This window comes from Aotus nancymaae, unplaced genomic scaffold (assembly GCF_030222135.1).
Source record: "Aotus nancymaae isolate 86718 unplaced genomic scaffold, 86718_ANA_hifiasm-v0.15.2.pri h1tg000003l, whole genome shotgun sequence".
In the NCBI taxonomy this organism is placed as follows: domain Eukaryota; kingdom Metazoa; phylum Chordata; class Mammalia; order Primates; family Aotidae; genus Aotus; species Aotus nancymaae.
The window spans coordinates 26,397,498-26,413,086 of record NW_026988414.1 but is presented as its reverse complement, the minus strand read 5'-3'; the positions used below and the strand labels follow the sequence as shown (position 1 = coordinate 26,413,086).

General features: G+C 36.6%; 1 protein-coding gene across 5 annotated transcripts in view; it reads left to right on the top strand.

Moving 5' to 3' along the window:
* The window catches only part of SLC44A1 (solute carrier family 44 member 1), a 197,288-nt gene that overhangs the window by 136,623 nt on the left and 45,076 nt on the right, over window positions 1–15,589 (top strand). For 3 of the 5 annotated variants that reach the window (XM_021672129.2, XM_012439084.2, XM_012439083.2), the window contains exons 13-15: window positions 1,785–1,922; window positions 10,479–10,715; window positions 12,758–12,838. In XM_021672129.2, coding sequence (XP_021527804.1) covers window positions 1,785–1,922; window positions 10,479–10,715; window positions 12,758–12,838 — 456 coding nt within the window. Of the gene's footprint in view, window positions 1–1,784; window positions 1,923–10,478; window positions 10,716–12,757; window positions 14,440–15,589 lie in introns of those variants that run through there. The other 2 variants (XM_021672128.2, XM_012439082.3) reach the window with 1 other exon arrangement.

Here is a 15,589-nt window from a genome sequence, read left to right as displayed (position 1 = left end):
ACTTGTAAACATAATATAGTAATATATTCTGATGATGATTAACTTCCCCAATTTTTATGATGGAATTCTATATACCAAAATCATACTGTATTTCTTAGAGAGCACCATAATTTATTTCCTACTGCCCCATTACTGGAAAAAGCTTAAGAACCATAGGTAGTGACCTGCTCAGTACAGTACTCTCCTTGGCTCTGAAATGTTCTGCATTTTTAATCAATGAATTTATTCATATAATGGCAAGTTAAATTTTTGATAATTCAAACTTCATCTTCATTACAGACTCCTAATAACTAACAAGCTTATAATTAGATCCATAAATTGTAGACTATCTCTCCTGGGCTCAGTGGTTAAAGCTTTATAGACAGCACAGTGTAAAGTAAGCTCTTTATCTCCAACAGTTTCCCAGCAATCCCAACATTTGGGACACAGCGACAATTTAAGTCAACACTAAACCCAAAATTCCTCAGGACCGAAAGTTTTAGTCACAAAGTTCATACACTTTTCCTTCCTAAGACTCAAGCATATTTGATGTTGTAATGCTTTTTCACATTTCCCAGAAAACATCAATGCTGTTCTAGAATGTAACATAAAAAAGAATGGAAAAAATCGGTCTATGATTAGTAGGTCAAAGAGCACATGGGGCAGCAGAAGCAGGTATAATTGAATGAAAGTGTATCAGCTAGAACTCAGTATTTTAAGGAACAGAAAGCTCAGCTCAATCTGGCCTGAAAAAGAGGGAGAGAGAGAAAAAAGGGGAGAGGGAGACGAAAGTGGAGCAGGGAAGAGCTGGGATTCTTAACAATTTATTAGCTTCTATAACTGAAAAGTTAGAAATCTGGCAAGTTCCCAATGTCCCAGATGTCATCAAGGCGAAGTACCTGGTTCTCCCTGCTCTGATTTCATGGTGTTGGCCGCACCCTCAGTTTTACACTGTGACCTTCAGCAGCTCTTCTCATTATGTTAGCCAAACACCTATAGCCATTCATACCCTCACGAACCTTTCCAGAGAACCTATGGAAGAGAAAGAAAGCCTCTTTTTTCCAGAAGCCCCAGGGAACATCGCTTTTGCTTTCATTGACTCTGATTGGTTTATTCACCAATTCTGAACCAATCATTGTGGCCAGTAGGTAGAGTATGCTAATTGACTTATGTCAATCAAGACCCATCCCCAGAGCTTGAGGTAGTGACAGTCTCACTGGAACTGAGACAGGGAATGGGTTAAGGCTGTTTGCTCAAATAAGATTTAGGGTTCTGCTCCCAGGAAGAGGAGGGGTATAAAATGCCAGCCATCAAAGAGTTGTGTACTACAAGAGCTGTGAGAAGTGAGAGCATAGAAGAAAGCCACCAATAGTGGATATTCCAGATAAAACAGCATAGCAATCTGATGCCCCCACCTACCTCTTCAGCTTTTAAAGCGTCACTGAAATGATTACAGTGCACTGCTGGTGTTCACAGTCACGACCCTGAGACATCTAGGAAAGATTAAATTATGTTTGATTTACTAAGACAGGGAAGAAGTTAATGGATGTTAGAAAGGTTTGTGAATGTTTTAATAAATAACAGTGTTTTTAAAGGAACAAAATGAAGCCAAATGGAAAGTTATTTTTACCATATGAGGTTTTAAGTCTTATATTTTCTTGTACTCAGTCTCAATCTTCACCTCATTAAAGGGTGCCATATGTTTGAGTGAAATATTTTTAAGCTATGTTTTAGCTGTGTTCGGTTTATATCTTAACAAAAGAAGTTCAGTTTTTGATAAAAATGCTGTTTTTGCTTTTGTCCAGAATGCATACACAGCCACAGCTATCAACAGCACCAACTTCTGCACCTCAGCAAAGGATGCCTTTGTCATTCTGGTGGAGAATGCTTTGCGAGTGGCAACCATCAACACAGTGGGAGATTTTATGTTGTTCCTAGGCAAGGTAAGACCAAGTATTTTGTCTGCAACATACAGTACTTTTTACATATATATTTGCTCTTTTATTTTAAAAATATCCAGCCTACCAGAAAACTAAAAGTAATAAATAGCAGGTACTTAGAAAGCCCCTACTGTGTGTCTAGCATTGCTATAAGTACTTGACATATATGGTGCTCATTTAATCCTCACAATAAATTTTTAAGGTAAATTCCATTATTATCCTCATTTTACAGATAGGGAAACTCAGACCTGGAGAGGCTAAGTCATGTGCTTATCCTTCTCTTTACATATTTCGAACTGTAAAGAATTAGGAAATAGTCTTCCTTGTAGTTAGTGGTACTGCAGCTGGAGCCTGACTGCCTGGATTTCAGTTCTGGCTCAGTCACTGATAGCTGTGTGACCTGGGCAGGGTAGATAATTACTCTGGGCCTCAGTTTGCTCATCTGTAAAATTGGAATATAATAGTGCCAAACTTGTAGGGTCGTGAGGTTAATGCATGGTTAATACATGTAGGGTATCTAGGAGAGTGCCTGACACATTTTAAATTCTCAATGAATGTCAGTTGTCATCATTATTATTATAGTATTATGTATAAGCCCCTTTAAAATAGAGCCGTAAAAGAACGAGACTTGTACTTTCCTTAGAAGTGTCGAACAGGAAGCAATTTATTCTATACTATTAAAATACTGCAGAATATTCAATAACATAATTAGATTTCATTGTATCTGAATTTAAAACCATAAAATACTCAGAAATTTTTTTTAATTGAGGAAAGAAAAGGACTTATACTACCACCACTATAACTGAATAATGTATCATTTCTATATATTTCTTTCCATGTTTTTTTATTGGCTTGTATTTCTCTATAGTATAATAATCACGGCATACATACCTGTTTGTTCTGCCCATTTCTCTTTATATGACATCCATATTTATTTTTCATCTTGCTTTGATAATTTTCACAATTACTCATTATTACCATGGTAAATATCCACCAAATACTATTTTTAAACATTCTCTTACTATTGAACACTTAGGTTGCTCTAGCCAACTGTTTTTTAAATGTTTTTGTAAAGAAAATATGTATGGCATGGAGAAGCATAGCATTGTGTACGGTGAAGTGGATAGGTTCCCTACAGCTGATTCAGAAAGACTTCACAGTCTTTATTTTTATTTTTGTTTACATATTTATAATTTATCCCTACAGCTAAGAAAGATATGAAGCAACTTAGAATAAAAGCATATATATGTATATACACATACACACAGCGATTTGTAGTCTCACTCTGTTGCCCAGGCTGGAGTGCAGTGGTGCCATCTCGGCTCACAGCAACCTCTGCCTCTCAGGTTCAAGCAATTCTCTGCCTCAGCCTCCTGAGCAGCTGGGATTACAGGTGCCTGCCACCATCCCTGGCTAATTTTTGTATTTTTAGTGGAGACAGGGGTTTTACCATGGCTAGGCTGGTCTTGAACTCCTTACCTTGTGATACACCTGCCTCGGCCTCCCAAAGTGCTGGGATTACAGGTATGAGCCAGCGCACCTGGCCCCACACAGCAATTTTTAAAAAGGGAAATAAGAAGCCATTTAGAGAACTAAGGGAGATACTAAGTCGCAATATTTGATGATGATGATTTTAGTAAACCCTGATTAAGATACTTTGGGTACCAGGCACTGAGTGAAGGCCTTTTGTTAAGTGTTACATATGGTCTTCCCCTGTAAGGTGAGCTACTGGTGTTATCTTTGGTTTCCTCTACTGTAAAATAAAGTTTAGAGAACAAATTAGGTTGGCCAAATTTAGACAACTAGAATGATGTGGCAGTTCAAACTCAGGTCTATATGACTTCTAAGTTATTAATCACTGTATGCTATAATTGCCTCTACTGACATTAAATTTGCCCATGGGCCTTCTTTTTTTTTTAAGCCTTTGACACAGTAATTCTGAGTCAGTGGTAAGCCATTCCTGGTAACACTAATTGCAAACAAATACAGCATTATAATGACCAATTGTAAGCAATCTGAACCCTAACAATAGAGAAATGGTTGGAATAATAGTCAACAGACTGATATTCACCTACTAAGCCATGTTTTTTATTAAGAATTTGTAGTACGAAGAAATGCATATAATGTAATAAATGAAAAAGCTGAGTAAAACTACCAGGCTTTAGTAGTGTTTAAAAATGTACATAAGAAAAATAATGGAAATGAATATTTCAAGTTATTAATAATGATTGCCTTTGGATATTGAAAATATAGATGATTCCAAACCCCTACCCCACTTTACTATAGTAAGATAATGTTCTCTATATTGAGTATGCATTCTTTTTTTAATGAAAAATATAAAGATGGGCTGGGCACGGTGGCTCACACCTGTAATCCCAGCACTTTGGGAGGCTGAGGTGGGTGGATCACCTGAGGTCAGGAGTTGGCGACCAGCCTGGCCAACATGGTGAAACCCCATCTCTACTGAAAAATAAAAATAAAATAAAATAAATAAACTTAGCCAGGTGTGGTGGTGGGCACCTGTAGTCCCATCTACTCAGAAAGCTGAGGTAGAGAATCGCTTGAACCCAGGAGACAGAGACAGGAGACAGAGGTTGTAGTGACCTGAGATCGCACCACTGCACTCCAGCCTGGGTGACAGAGTGAGACTCTGTCTCAAATAAATAAATAAGGAAAATATAAAGATGATAAAGGACAATGTTCTAAAATTGGCTTTTTTTCAGCAGCCTAGTGAACTGTCAAAACTTTTTCTTTATCATATTCTTTTATTTATATCTTTATAGTGTGCCTACTAATAATTATGGTTAGGACTATTATAGGTCCTGGTTATATACTGATCAATACATATAATTTAAAATCTAGTAGAGGACCAGGAGCGATAGCTCATGCCTGTAATCCCAACATTTTGGGAGGCTGAGGTGGGTGGATCATTTGAGGTCAGGAGTTCAAGACCAGTCTGGCCAACATAAGGAAACCCTGTCTCCACTAAAAATACAAAAATTAGCCAGTCGTAGTGGTGCATGCCTGTAATCCCAGCTACCTGGAGACTGAGGCACAAGAATCACTTGAACCTGGGAGGTGGAAGTTGTGGTGAGCCGAGATAACGCCACTGCATTCCAGCCTGGACTACAAAGCCAGACACTATCTCAAAAAAAAAAAAAACTAGTAGAAATGGCAGTTTTGTATCCCTCTTTTCACTTGGTATTACATTATGAGCATTTCTTGTTTTATTAAAACTTTTCTAACTATGGTTATACAGCTGTTGTGTCATCATTTATTTAATCAATCTTCAGGTTTTTGTTTTTACAGTTGAGCTGTTTTCAGTTTTTTTACTAACCTAAAGCTTATATTTGTATATAAATCTTGCCCACATCAATATTTATTTCCTGAGGCCAGAATCCTGGAATTAGAATTAATTAGGGTTCTTGATGTGCATTGCCAAATTGCTTTCCAGAAAGATATATTTTTAATAATGTAATATTTATAATATTTCAAATGACTTTAAAAACCATAAAAGATAAATACTTTTTTTTTTTTTTTTTGAGACAGAGTTTCGCTCTTGTTACCCAGGCTGGAGTGCAATGGCGCGATCTCGGCTCACCGCAACCTCCGCCTCCTGGGTTCAGGCAATTCTCCTGCCTCAGCCTCCCGAGTAGCTGGGATTACAGGCATGCGCCACCATGCCCAGCTAATTTTTTGTATTTTGAGTAGAGACAGGGTTTCACCATATTGACCAGGATGGTCTCGATCTCTTGACCTCGTGATCCACCTGCCTCGGCCTCCCAAAGTGCTGGGATTACAGGCGTTAGCCACCGCACCCGATAAATACATTTTTTAATTGAAACATTTAAATGAGAAAAAAGAGGAAAAGAAATCTTCTGGATTTCTAACATTTTAAGATAAATGTTCTTTAGTTTTTCTTTCATTACAATTAAATGACTGCTAGTATACAGAATTTGTTTCTAATCAGGTAGTTCAACTAATAGATCATAGTAAACATTATAAGACATGATGCCAGAAATGAATTGTTCATATACACAGCAACTTGAATGAATCTTGAGGGAATTATGCTGAGCAAAACAATCAAATCCCAGAAGATTAATTCCATGTATATAATATTATAGAAATGACAACAGGGCTGGGCACCGTAGCTCACGCCTGTAATCCCAGCACTGTGGGAGGCCAAGGAGGGTGGATCTCTTGAGCCCAGGAGTCCAAGACTAACATGGTGAAACCCCATCTCTACAAAAAAATACAACACTTATCTAGGCGCTGTGGTGTACATCTGTATTCCCAGCTACTCAGGAAGCTGAGGTGAGAGGATCGCTTCAGCCCAGAGGCAGAGGCTGCATTGAGCCGTGATCACACCACTGCATTCTAATCTGGGTGACAGAGCAAGACTCTCAAAAAGAAAAAAATGAAATAACAAGAGTATGGAAATGGAGAATGGATTTGTGGTTAGAAATCAGGTTGGGGAGGAGAGGAAATAACTATAAAATAGCAAAGCAAAGGGTTCCAGTGATGATAGATAATACTGTTCATCTTTGCAATATCAATGTCAGTATCATGGTTGTGATATCTACTGATATCACATGCTATAGTTATATCATGCTATAGTTTTGCAAGATGTTAATATTGAAGGGAACCAGGTAAAAGGTACATGGAAGCATTCTACTCTTTCTTACAACTGCATGTGAATTTGTAATTACCTCAAAATTTTAATTTCAGTTTTTAAAACTCTGAATTTAAAAAGAAAAACTAAAAGACATCATTATGGGTTCCATTTCTGTGGTATCCTAACACTTTTATGGAATGTGAATTAGATTTGCAGGGGACCTTAGCTCTTCCAGTTTAGTGACTTGAAACATATGGTCACTGGCAGATAGGTTCCTAAAGGTAAAAATAGAGATTTATTTTAAATTTAAAGCTAATTTGAATATTTTAAGTATTGATATTTGTCCTGATAAAGCTATCTGAAAACCCCTCAAAATCTCAAATTTCTTTGCTTCTGTGTGAAATTGTTTTACCTCTATTTGGTAATATCTTTTCTCACACTAATTATATCTTCTAGTTGACAATTTATTCGACTTGGATTAATAAAAATTGAGAATATGAATTATTACTTATTAATCCTATTTTGTTGGTAAACAATATCTTTCAAAATGTAGGTTTTCTGGGGAAAGGGCATCATAAATGTTGCACTTACAATAGCTAAAAAAGAAAGAAAGGGAGGGAGGGAGAAACATTGCCAGGCATTGCATTAAATACTTTTAGAATGCTTGTTTTAACAATTGTGGGATGTATGTATTATTATGTCTCTTTTAAAGATGGAAAAACAGGCTCAGAATGGTTCAATGAACTTGCACAGAGTTACAAAACTAAGTACTAATTCTGTAATTCAAATCTACGTCTTTCTGACTCCAAAACTAGCATCCTTTCCTTCCTGCTTCCCACATCCTACCCAAAGTGTGAATCTCTTCTACTGTATTTTCAAGAATTTATCCTCTAGAATGTCTAATTTTTTTTCTTTTTTGAGATGGAATCTTGCTGTTTGCCCAGGCTGGTCTTGAAGTCCTGGGCTCAAGCAATCATTCTGCCTCAGCCTCCCAAGTATCTGGGACTATAGATGCAAGCCATCATGCTCAGCAAGGGATGTCTTAAACTTCTAAAGTCATGCGCCCTATTAAGAAAAAAGTTTGATCATGTCTGTTTAATATATTTATATTTATTTATCTGTGATATATATATGTATATACACACACACACACACACACATATACAGTTGTTACTAATATATGCCTTATAAAGCATACTAAAGAAGACATTTTAAATGTATGAGAAATATAATGGAAGTCCCAGGTGATCCTGTTAACAATACTCCCTAGGATGTGTGTACTCCACCATGGAGATCACTGATACACACCAGTACTTCTTGAGACATAGGCTTTATCAGCACCTGGGATACTTTTTAAATGTCAACTACTGAGCTTTATCTTGGATCCAGCCAACCAGATTCTGGGAATAGGGCCCAGGAATCTGCATTCTAAGCCTTTCTACAGTTTGAGAACCATTCGTGTATCTACTTGAATAAGTGCATGATACTCTTTCAATATATTTAGGAGTAACTACTACATTTTTTTTTTTGGCTAAACATCACTAATTGTTGAAGTTGTCCCTTGCATGACAGTATCTAACCCTCCGTCTCACCAGCTTTTTGTCTCAATAGCTAGTTTGTTTGAGCCACACCTTCTTTCTATAACTAACTTTACCATTTCAAAGGGGCTTAATTTTTAATGGCATGATAACAGCATGAAGAACCTCAGCCTTTCAATAGGGTGGATGTGTAACATTTGGAGAGTATAGTATAGTTATTACTCACTATAAAATTGAAACCAGGAGAGTAGAAGAAAATGGAAGTAATGACTGAGCATGGTAGCTCACACCTGTAATCCCAATACTTTGGGAAGCCAAGGTGGGTTGATCACCTGAGATCAGGAGTTCAAAACCAGCCTGGCCAACATGGTGAAACCTCGTCTCTACTAAAAAATACAAAAATACAAAAAAAAAAAAAAAAGCCAGGTGTGGTGGCTGGTGCCTGTAGTCCCAGCTACTCGGGAGGCTAAAGCGGTGAATCGCTTGAACCCAGGAGGCAGAGGTTGTAGTGAGCCGAGATTGTACCACTACACTCCAGCCTGGGCAATAAAGCAAGACTCTGTCTCCAAAAAAAAAAAAAGAAAAGAAAAAGAAAATGGAAGTAATTAACCATCTATGGAAATAACCCCAGAAAATATGTCATTATAAGACAAGATTTATAAATGTATTGCTACAAAAATGTTGGGGAAGGCCGGGCACGGTGGCTCATGCCTGTAATCCCAGCACTTTAGGAGGCCGAGGCGGGCGGATCACGAGGTCAAGAGATCGAGACCATCTTGGCCAACATGGTGAAACCCCGACTCTACGAAAAATACAAAAATTAGCTGGGTTTGGTGGCGTGCGCTTGTAGTCCCAGCTACTTGGGAGGCTGAGGCAGGAGAATTGCTTGAACCCGGGAGGTGGAGGTTGTAGTGAGCCAAGATGGCACCACTGCACTTCAGCCTGGTGACAGAGCGAACTCTGTCTCAAAAAAAAAAAAATGGTAGGGAAGTCTTCCAAACCTTGGATGGACCCAGATTTGCTCCCTAAAAGCAATTTATAGCTTAACCAATGTCCCCTCTGAGAGAGGGATCAATTTGTAGCTGAACCAATGTATCATCTAATGCATTTAACTCCGGGTTAAGATAATGGTGAATGAAAAATGCTTTGATGATGTTAAATATTGGAGAAAATGCCAAAGAGGAATTATCAGTCTTAGCACTAAACAAGAAGAGGTTGCCGTGATTCTAGAGGTCTCTCTTTTCTCTTGACTTAAGGCCTTATAGAAGACAAAGTAAAGGGCTAGGTAAGAGTGTGTCTAGAATTCAGTAGAATCCATTACTGCTGTGTATCAATCAATATCCAAATATTTGCTGAGTTTTTATCTGGAAAGAGCACTGCGGTTGACAACATAAGACCATTATTTGTGTAGGATCTATTCTTTTTCTTTACTCTTGTGACCTTGACATTGGATCTACTCTTTTCTTTTACTCAGGTCAGCTAGCATCTCTAAGTTTGTTTCCAGGTCTATAAAATGGGATGATAATCTATGCCATAAACCATTCATAGGATTATTGAAAAGCTGGAATAAAATGTATTTTAAAAACACAAAAATTTTAAAATGCTGCATGTGAAATGATGAAGCATCAGAGTAGGTGGTTCTTGACAATAACTAAATTGGCTATTTCTTTTATTCTTTTAGCATGGATGTTTTTGGCAACCTCTTTCTTCACAGAGAGTCCAAATATATACTTCATGGCAAATTATGTTAAATTTACCACATATTCTATGTGAAATAAAATACGAAACACAGAAAAAGTTCTAAGACTATAGATGTTTGTTGCAGCATTATTTATATCTGAAAACAGTATAAATCTCCAACAGTAAGAGAATGATTAAATGTATTTTAAATCACTCATAAAATGAAATTATGTAGCTGAGTAAATATTTATGAAGCATTTATAATGAAATTTCTATAAATATTAATGAAAAGCTTATAGTGATTTGTTTATATAATACTATTTCATATACGTGAAAATGCTTAGAAAAAATGCATAACATTACACTGAAATATCAGTCTTTTCTGAGTGCTAAGAGTGTGCAAATTTTTACTAAAATATTCATACATTTATCTTAAAAATTGCCACAGATTCTAAATAGGTTAAGTTTTAGGGAGCACACTTGAAAAACTTGATTATCTTTAAACCAGAATCATTTAAAGTATGATTTTAGAATGTATATGATAAGCATGTATACTCTGTGTGTATATGGGAATATGTGGATTATATTTCCTTATTTGTGATGGAGTGGCCTCATGCAACCATCGTTTATAAATAGTAAAGAGAATTTTTAAGTCTGCAAATGATGAAGAAAGAGTGGTTTTCTTCAGTAGGACATTAAATGTGGTCTTTGTTCTCTCTGCTTCAGGTGCTGATAGTCTGCAGCACAGGTTTAGCTGGGATTATGCTGCTCAACTACCGGCAGGACTACACAGTATGGGTGCTGCCTCTGATCATCGTCTGCCTCTTTGCTTTCCTAGTCGCTCATTGCTTCCTGTCTATTTACGAAATGGTAGTGGATGTATTATTCTTGTGTTTTGCCATTGATACAAAATACAATGATGGAAGCCCTGGCAGGGAATTCTATATGGATAAAGTGCTGATGGTAAGTACTTCAAATGCCCTTTCCTATTTTAGGGATAAAAATACCAATAAAAATATTTTACAGAACATTCTTTATATTTAATTCGCACTATATGCAATTGAGTAATTTAGAATTAAACCAGTAGCACTCACTCATGAATGAGGTTAATCTTGGGTAAGTGAGGGAAGAAGGCATCTTGGCATGGACAAGATCATTTCAGATCCACCTAGCTAGAGCAGTACTCATTAATAGTCCTAAGTTCACCCTCTTCCTGCTGCCTCTCTCTGCAGTTAGATTTGAATTGACTTTTTAAACTAGCTTCTAGCCCTTGAATTGGAAAACTGAGCCACTGATGTTCTGTGTGCCTTTTCCTGAAATGGGGCTCAAAGACAAAATATCCTGTTTCCCAGGTCCTAGTGCCTTCCTGTCTTTCTCTATCTACCACTGCCCCAAATGTTACTGCTGTCACCCCTGGTCAAAACTCATCATTTTAAATATGGTAGGCCAAATTGAAAGCATTTTGTGGTGAATACAGATAACAGAGCCATGACTGATAGAGTGTATTGTTTTTTATTAGTCAAGATCTAAACCTTTACACAGATATTAAGTGCAGATTTTTTATATTAGAACCTCAATTCAATTTTTAAAAAAATTTGAGAACCTTATTAAATGGTTTAAGTACCATGATAATCAATGTTAAATGTTACCAAAATAAAGATGCTTTTCTAAATAATAATAGTTTGCTATTAAGCTATGAAATATTTCTATCTCAAAAATGAGTAATAATGAATACTAAGCATTATACATTGAAATAACAAGTCATTTACCAGGAGCATATTTTGTCCAGTTAAATCTAAAATAAGTGTATTAATAAATAAGCTAGATTTTTTTTTCTTTCTTTTTTTTTGAGATAGAGTCTTGCTTTGTCACCTAGACTGGAGTGCAGTGGTGTGATCTTAGCTCTGCAACCTCTGCCTCCCAGGTTTCAAGCAATTCTCCTGCTTCAGCCTCTTGAGTAGCTAGGATTACATGCGTGCCCCACCACACCCAGCTAATTTTTAATAGAGACTGGGTTTCACCATGTTGGCCAGACTGGTCTCGAACTCCTGACTTCAAGTGATCTGCCCATCTCAGCCTCCCAAAGTGCTGGGATTACAGGCATGAGCCACCGTGCCCAGCCTAGGTTTTTTTTTTCCAGTGGGAAGAATTCCAAATGATTTAGCTGACCTATTTGGCACTGATTTCTTCTTTTTCTGACAACATCAGCTAAATTGTGGACATTTTCTTAATGTCTAAACTAATTCTAACTGATTATTTTCTTAATAGAATTTGATCATGAGTATTGCATCTCTTTTGTGATTAAAGTATTTAGAAGAGTGTTACTGTTTTTTGAGTTACTGATCAAAAGCAGAGTAAAAATTCTATTTTTCACCCTACAGTTTTGTTTGTAGGAATGGCGAGGGTATTTAATAAAGAAGTGCCCCATAAACATTGACAGAACAGAAATGTTTCCTTCGGGGCATATTCCCATTTCAGCTACTGCTAACCATAGGTTCTGGTTGACATTAAAAAAAAAAAAAAAGTACTTTGTTTATGATTTGTTTGGTTTTAAAACAAAAGCATTATGTGCTTAGCAATATCAATGCATTCTTTTACCTTCTATGGTTATTTAAAAGTGGTAACATATTCTTGTTGTTTCATTAAACCTTGATATAGAAAAAAATAAAACAGCAAATAAAATGATATTCTGAGTGTGAGAAAATAGCCTCTTTAAAATGTTAGGTATTTTCTCTTCCAGATAGAACTAACATTATCTCTTGGAGCCTTAGTAAGATTGTCATAATGAATGGATGGAAAGAAGATTATTTTAATCAGCGGATTGCAGTCCATTCCTACAAAATTTAGTAGCTCTCATGTGTGATACTAAACATTATTTATTGCTATGTTTTTAGGCCATTTCATTTACCAAGATTGAGTCAAAAATGTAAATGTTCTTTAGAATTTATCTACTAACAAATCTGAAAGGACCCAAGAATTTATGCAGTATGGTCCATGTTTTGCAGGAGTTTGTGGAAAACAGTAGGAAAGCAATGAAAGAAGCTGGTAAGGGAGGCGTTGGTGATGCCAGAGAGCTAAAGCCGATGGTAGGTGGAGATGAGGAGGTGGCCGCCCTCCAAGAATTTCACTTTCACTTCCTCTCTCTCTCTGTCTTCACTGACTGCACTTCTTCAGGAGAAGCTTTTGTTATCTGTATCACGCAGGACGTGCTGCTCTTTCTGTTTGTGTGCTTACCCATCACTTGGATGGCAGAATTCTTGTCACAACTGAGACCACCTTCTGTAAAAGTAAGCTGAAAGGAACAGCATCCTTGTCAGTGCTCAGGGGGGTTGGGGATGATAGTTTTGTCCCTAAGGTAAAACTGCTGTTGCTCTTGTTTCCTTTTTAACTGTCAGTGTTTGGCTTTCATCAGACTGAACATTTTGGTGTACACTTGAACTGACGGTTTGATTTTTTATCATTTTGGAAGGTGATCATAGCAATTCCTTTCAACTTGCTAAAATTCATACTCCTCCTTTTAAAAATATTGTTCTGTTTACATTGCTGTCCTTTTCCCTTGGCTGCCTTTTTCTTCTGTTGCCTAGGTTGTACTTTGTTTCTTAAGCTATTTTTCAGTAGCAAACAAGGCTGTTTTCATCAGTACTCACATTCCCATTCAGTAAGACAATCTAGTCTTCTCCCAGTTTAATTATGAGATGGGTATATTATTTCTAGTCATTGATATTATATATATGTATATATACATAAATATATCTCTCTACTTTTATTTGAAAAAAGCAGCTTAATGAGTGTAAGAGAATCTTGAGCTGCTTTTCCTGTGGATATTGTCACAATATTGTAACAACAAATGCCTCTATCATATATTGATCTAATTACTTCTAATTTAAACACTGTTAAACATAAAAACATTATTTTTTAAATAGCCTGTTTATTTTCAAATATTACATAATTGTCTATATCCTTAAATAATTAATTTTAAACAATGTGCCCCTGATTGCATTAATGTTAAAAAGTGTGAGGTAAGAAATTCCCTTTCTGTCTTCCTTACACTTTAATAAATGATTTGATTTATAGCAAGCTTGTCTAACTTACTGTCTGTGGGCCACGTATGGCTTAGGAAGGCTTTGAATGTGGCTCAACACAAATTTGTAAACTTTCTTAAAACATTATGAGATTTTTTTGCAATTTTTTTAAGCTCGTCAGCTATCCTTACTGTATTTTATATGTGGCCCAAGACAATTCTTCCAGGGTGGCCTGAAAAAGCCAAAACATTGGATACCCCTGATTTATAGGTTTTCAAATTAAAAATATATGGTATAAAATAAGCTCATTTAAGTAAGAGTAAAGGAAATAGGTTTATTTATGGAGGGAGGCAGGGAGGTTCTGTGTATATGTAAACTAATTGCATATTCAACCTAAGTTAAAGCCTCAATAAAATACTTAGATATAAACCCTTTCCTCTATAACCCCTTCCAGTGCCTATTTTGGTGTTACTCTTACTTCATAGCCTGAATAATTATAAAATCAAATTTAAATGTTTAGCTTCCCAGAGCACAGATCATGCTAGTACCCACATAGCTCTGATTTTTAAGTTTGCATCACCCAGACATCGATTGCTTGGGCAGATGGGAGCTCACCAGAAATACTTCCAGTCAGGTTCCATGCCCGCCTCCCCCCACCCCCCCCCCCACACACCTTCTGTATCCCTCTTACTTCACAAAGACTGAGGAGGGCAGCAGTGGAGATTCTGCCAACCCTATGGCAACATGGAGAAATGAGGAAGACTTCCTTCCTTCCACTGCGTGGTAGTCCTAATTGTTCAGCAAATGGATTCCAAGCCCGAAACTTAAAAAGACATACAAAATTCTAAAATATAAACCAAGCTTTCCCCACTTTTCTGTTTTTCCAGTGATTGAAGCTTTCTTTACATCATTCAGTAATAAACATTTAAAGAAAGGGAAAAATATTTTAAGGTTGAAGACTAGGTAATCTGGCCATGAGCTGGCACATGTAGTATTGTTTAATAAATGGTAGATGAATTTTAGTAGATCAGAATGCAAGTATACCTTCCTTACCTAAACTCCTAATTTATAGGTAATGATCCTGGGAGAATTGCCCAGGTTATGTGGCATTCTATCAGATGCCAAATATTCATTACTTGCAGATGAATGGCAAAAACCCTCTGCTGCATCCCAAAATACATCTGTGTGCATTGTTCAGGTGCTTTGGACATTATAGCATTGGGTCCCTAGGAATGATATTTTAAATGGTTAAAAAAATCTCCCAGAAGACAAGTGTGAAATGCTGCTCACAGAGTAATTTTATTTTTTCAGCACCTCAGTACCTTCTTTCTTTTTTCTTTTTCACAGTATGCATGATTAGAGTTGGCCCCTACTAACACCATTCCCTTGCATGTGTTTCTAAAAAACGATTTGAGAAATTTCTACTGAAAGTTTGGGGAATTGCTAGAATTTAGGATTGCTTATTTGTATTTGCTTGATATAATTCACATATTGTTGCTGTAGTTGAAAGTTCTATAAAAGAGCATCATGCCTATTTTGCAGTCACTCTAGAAACATTGCTGCTGTTTGAATTCGCTATCTTCCTCCCTCCTCAATGGGATATTTTAATTTAGGCTTCATTTTTAGCCTATAAAATAATGTTCAGTAAAATGAGGCTTTATATTTTTCTTTTGACGGGGGATCATTGAACTAAATATGAGAACTTCCAGTTTTGCTCTTGAACTTTTCCTTTAGAGAGGCTAGTTAAGGAAACTTTAAAGACTGATGAATTTTTTTTTTATGATTATTTGAAAGAGATTTTGGAAAAATGTACCA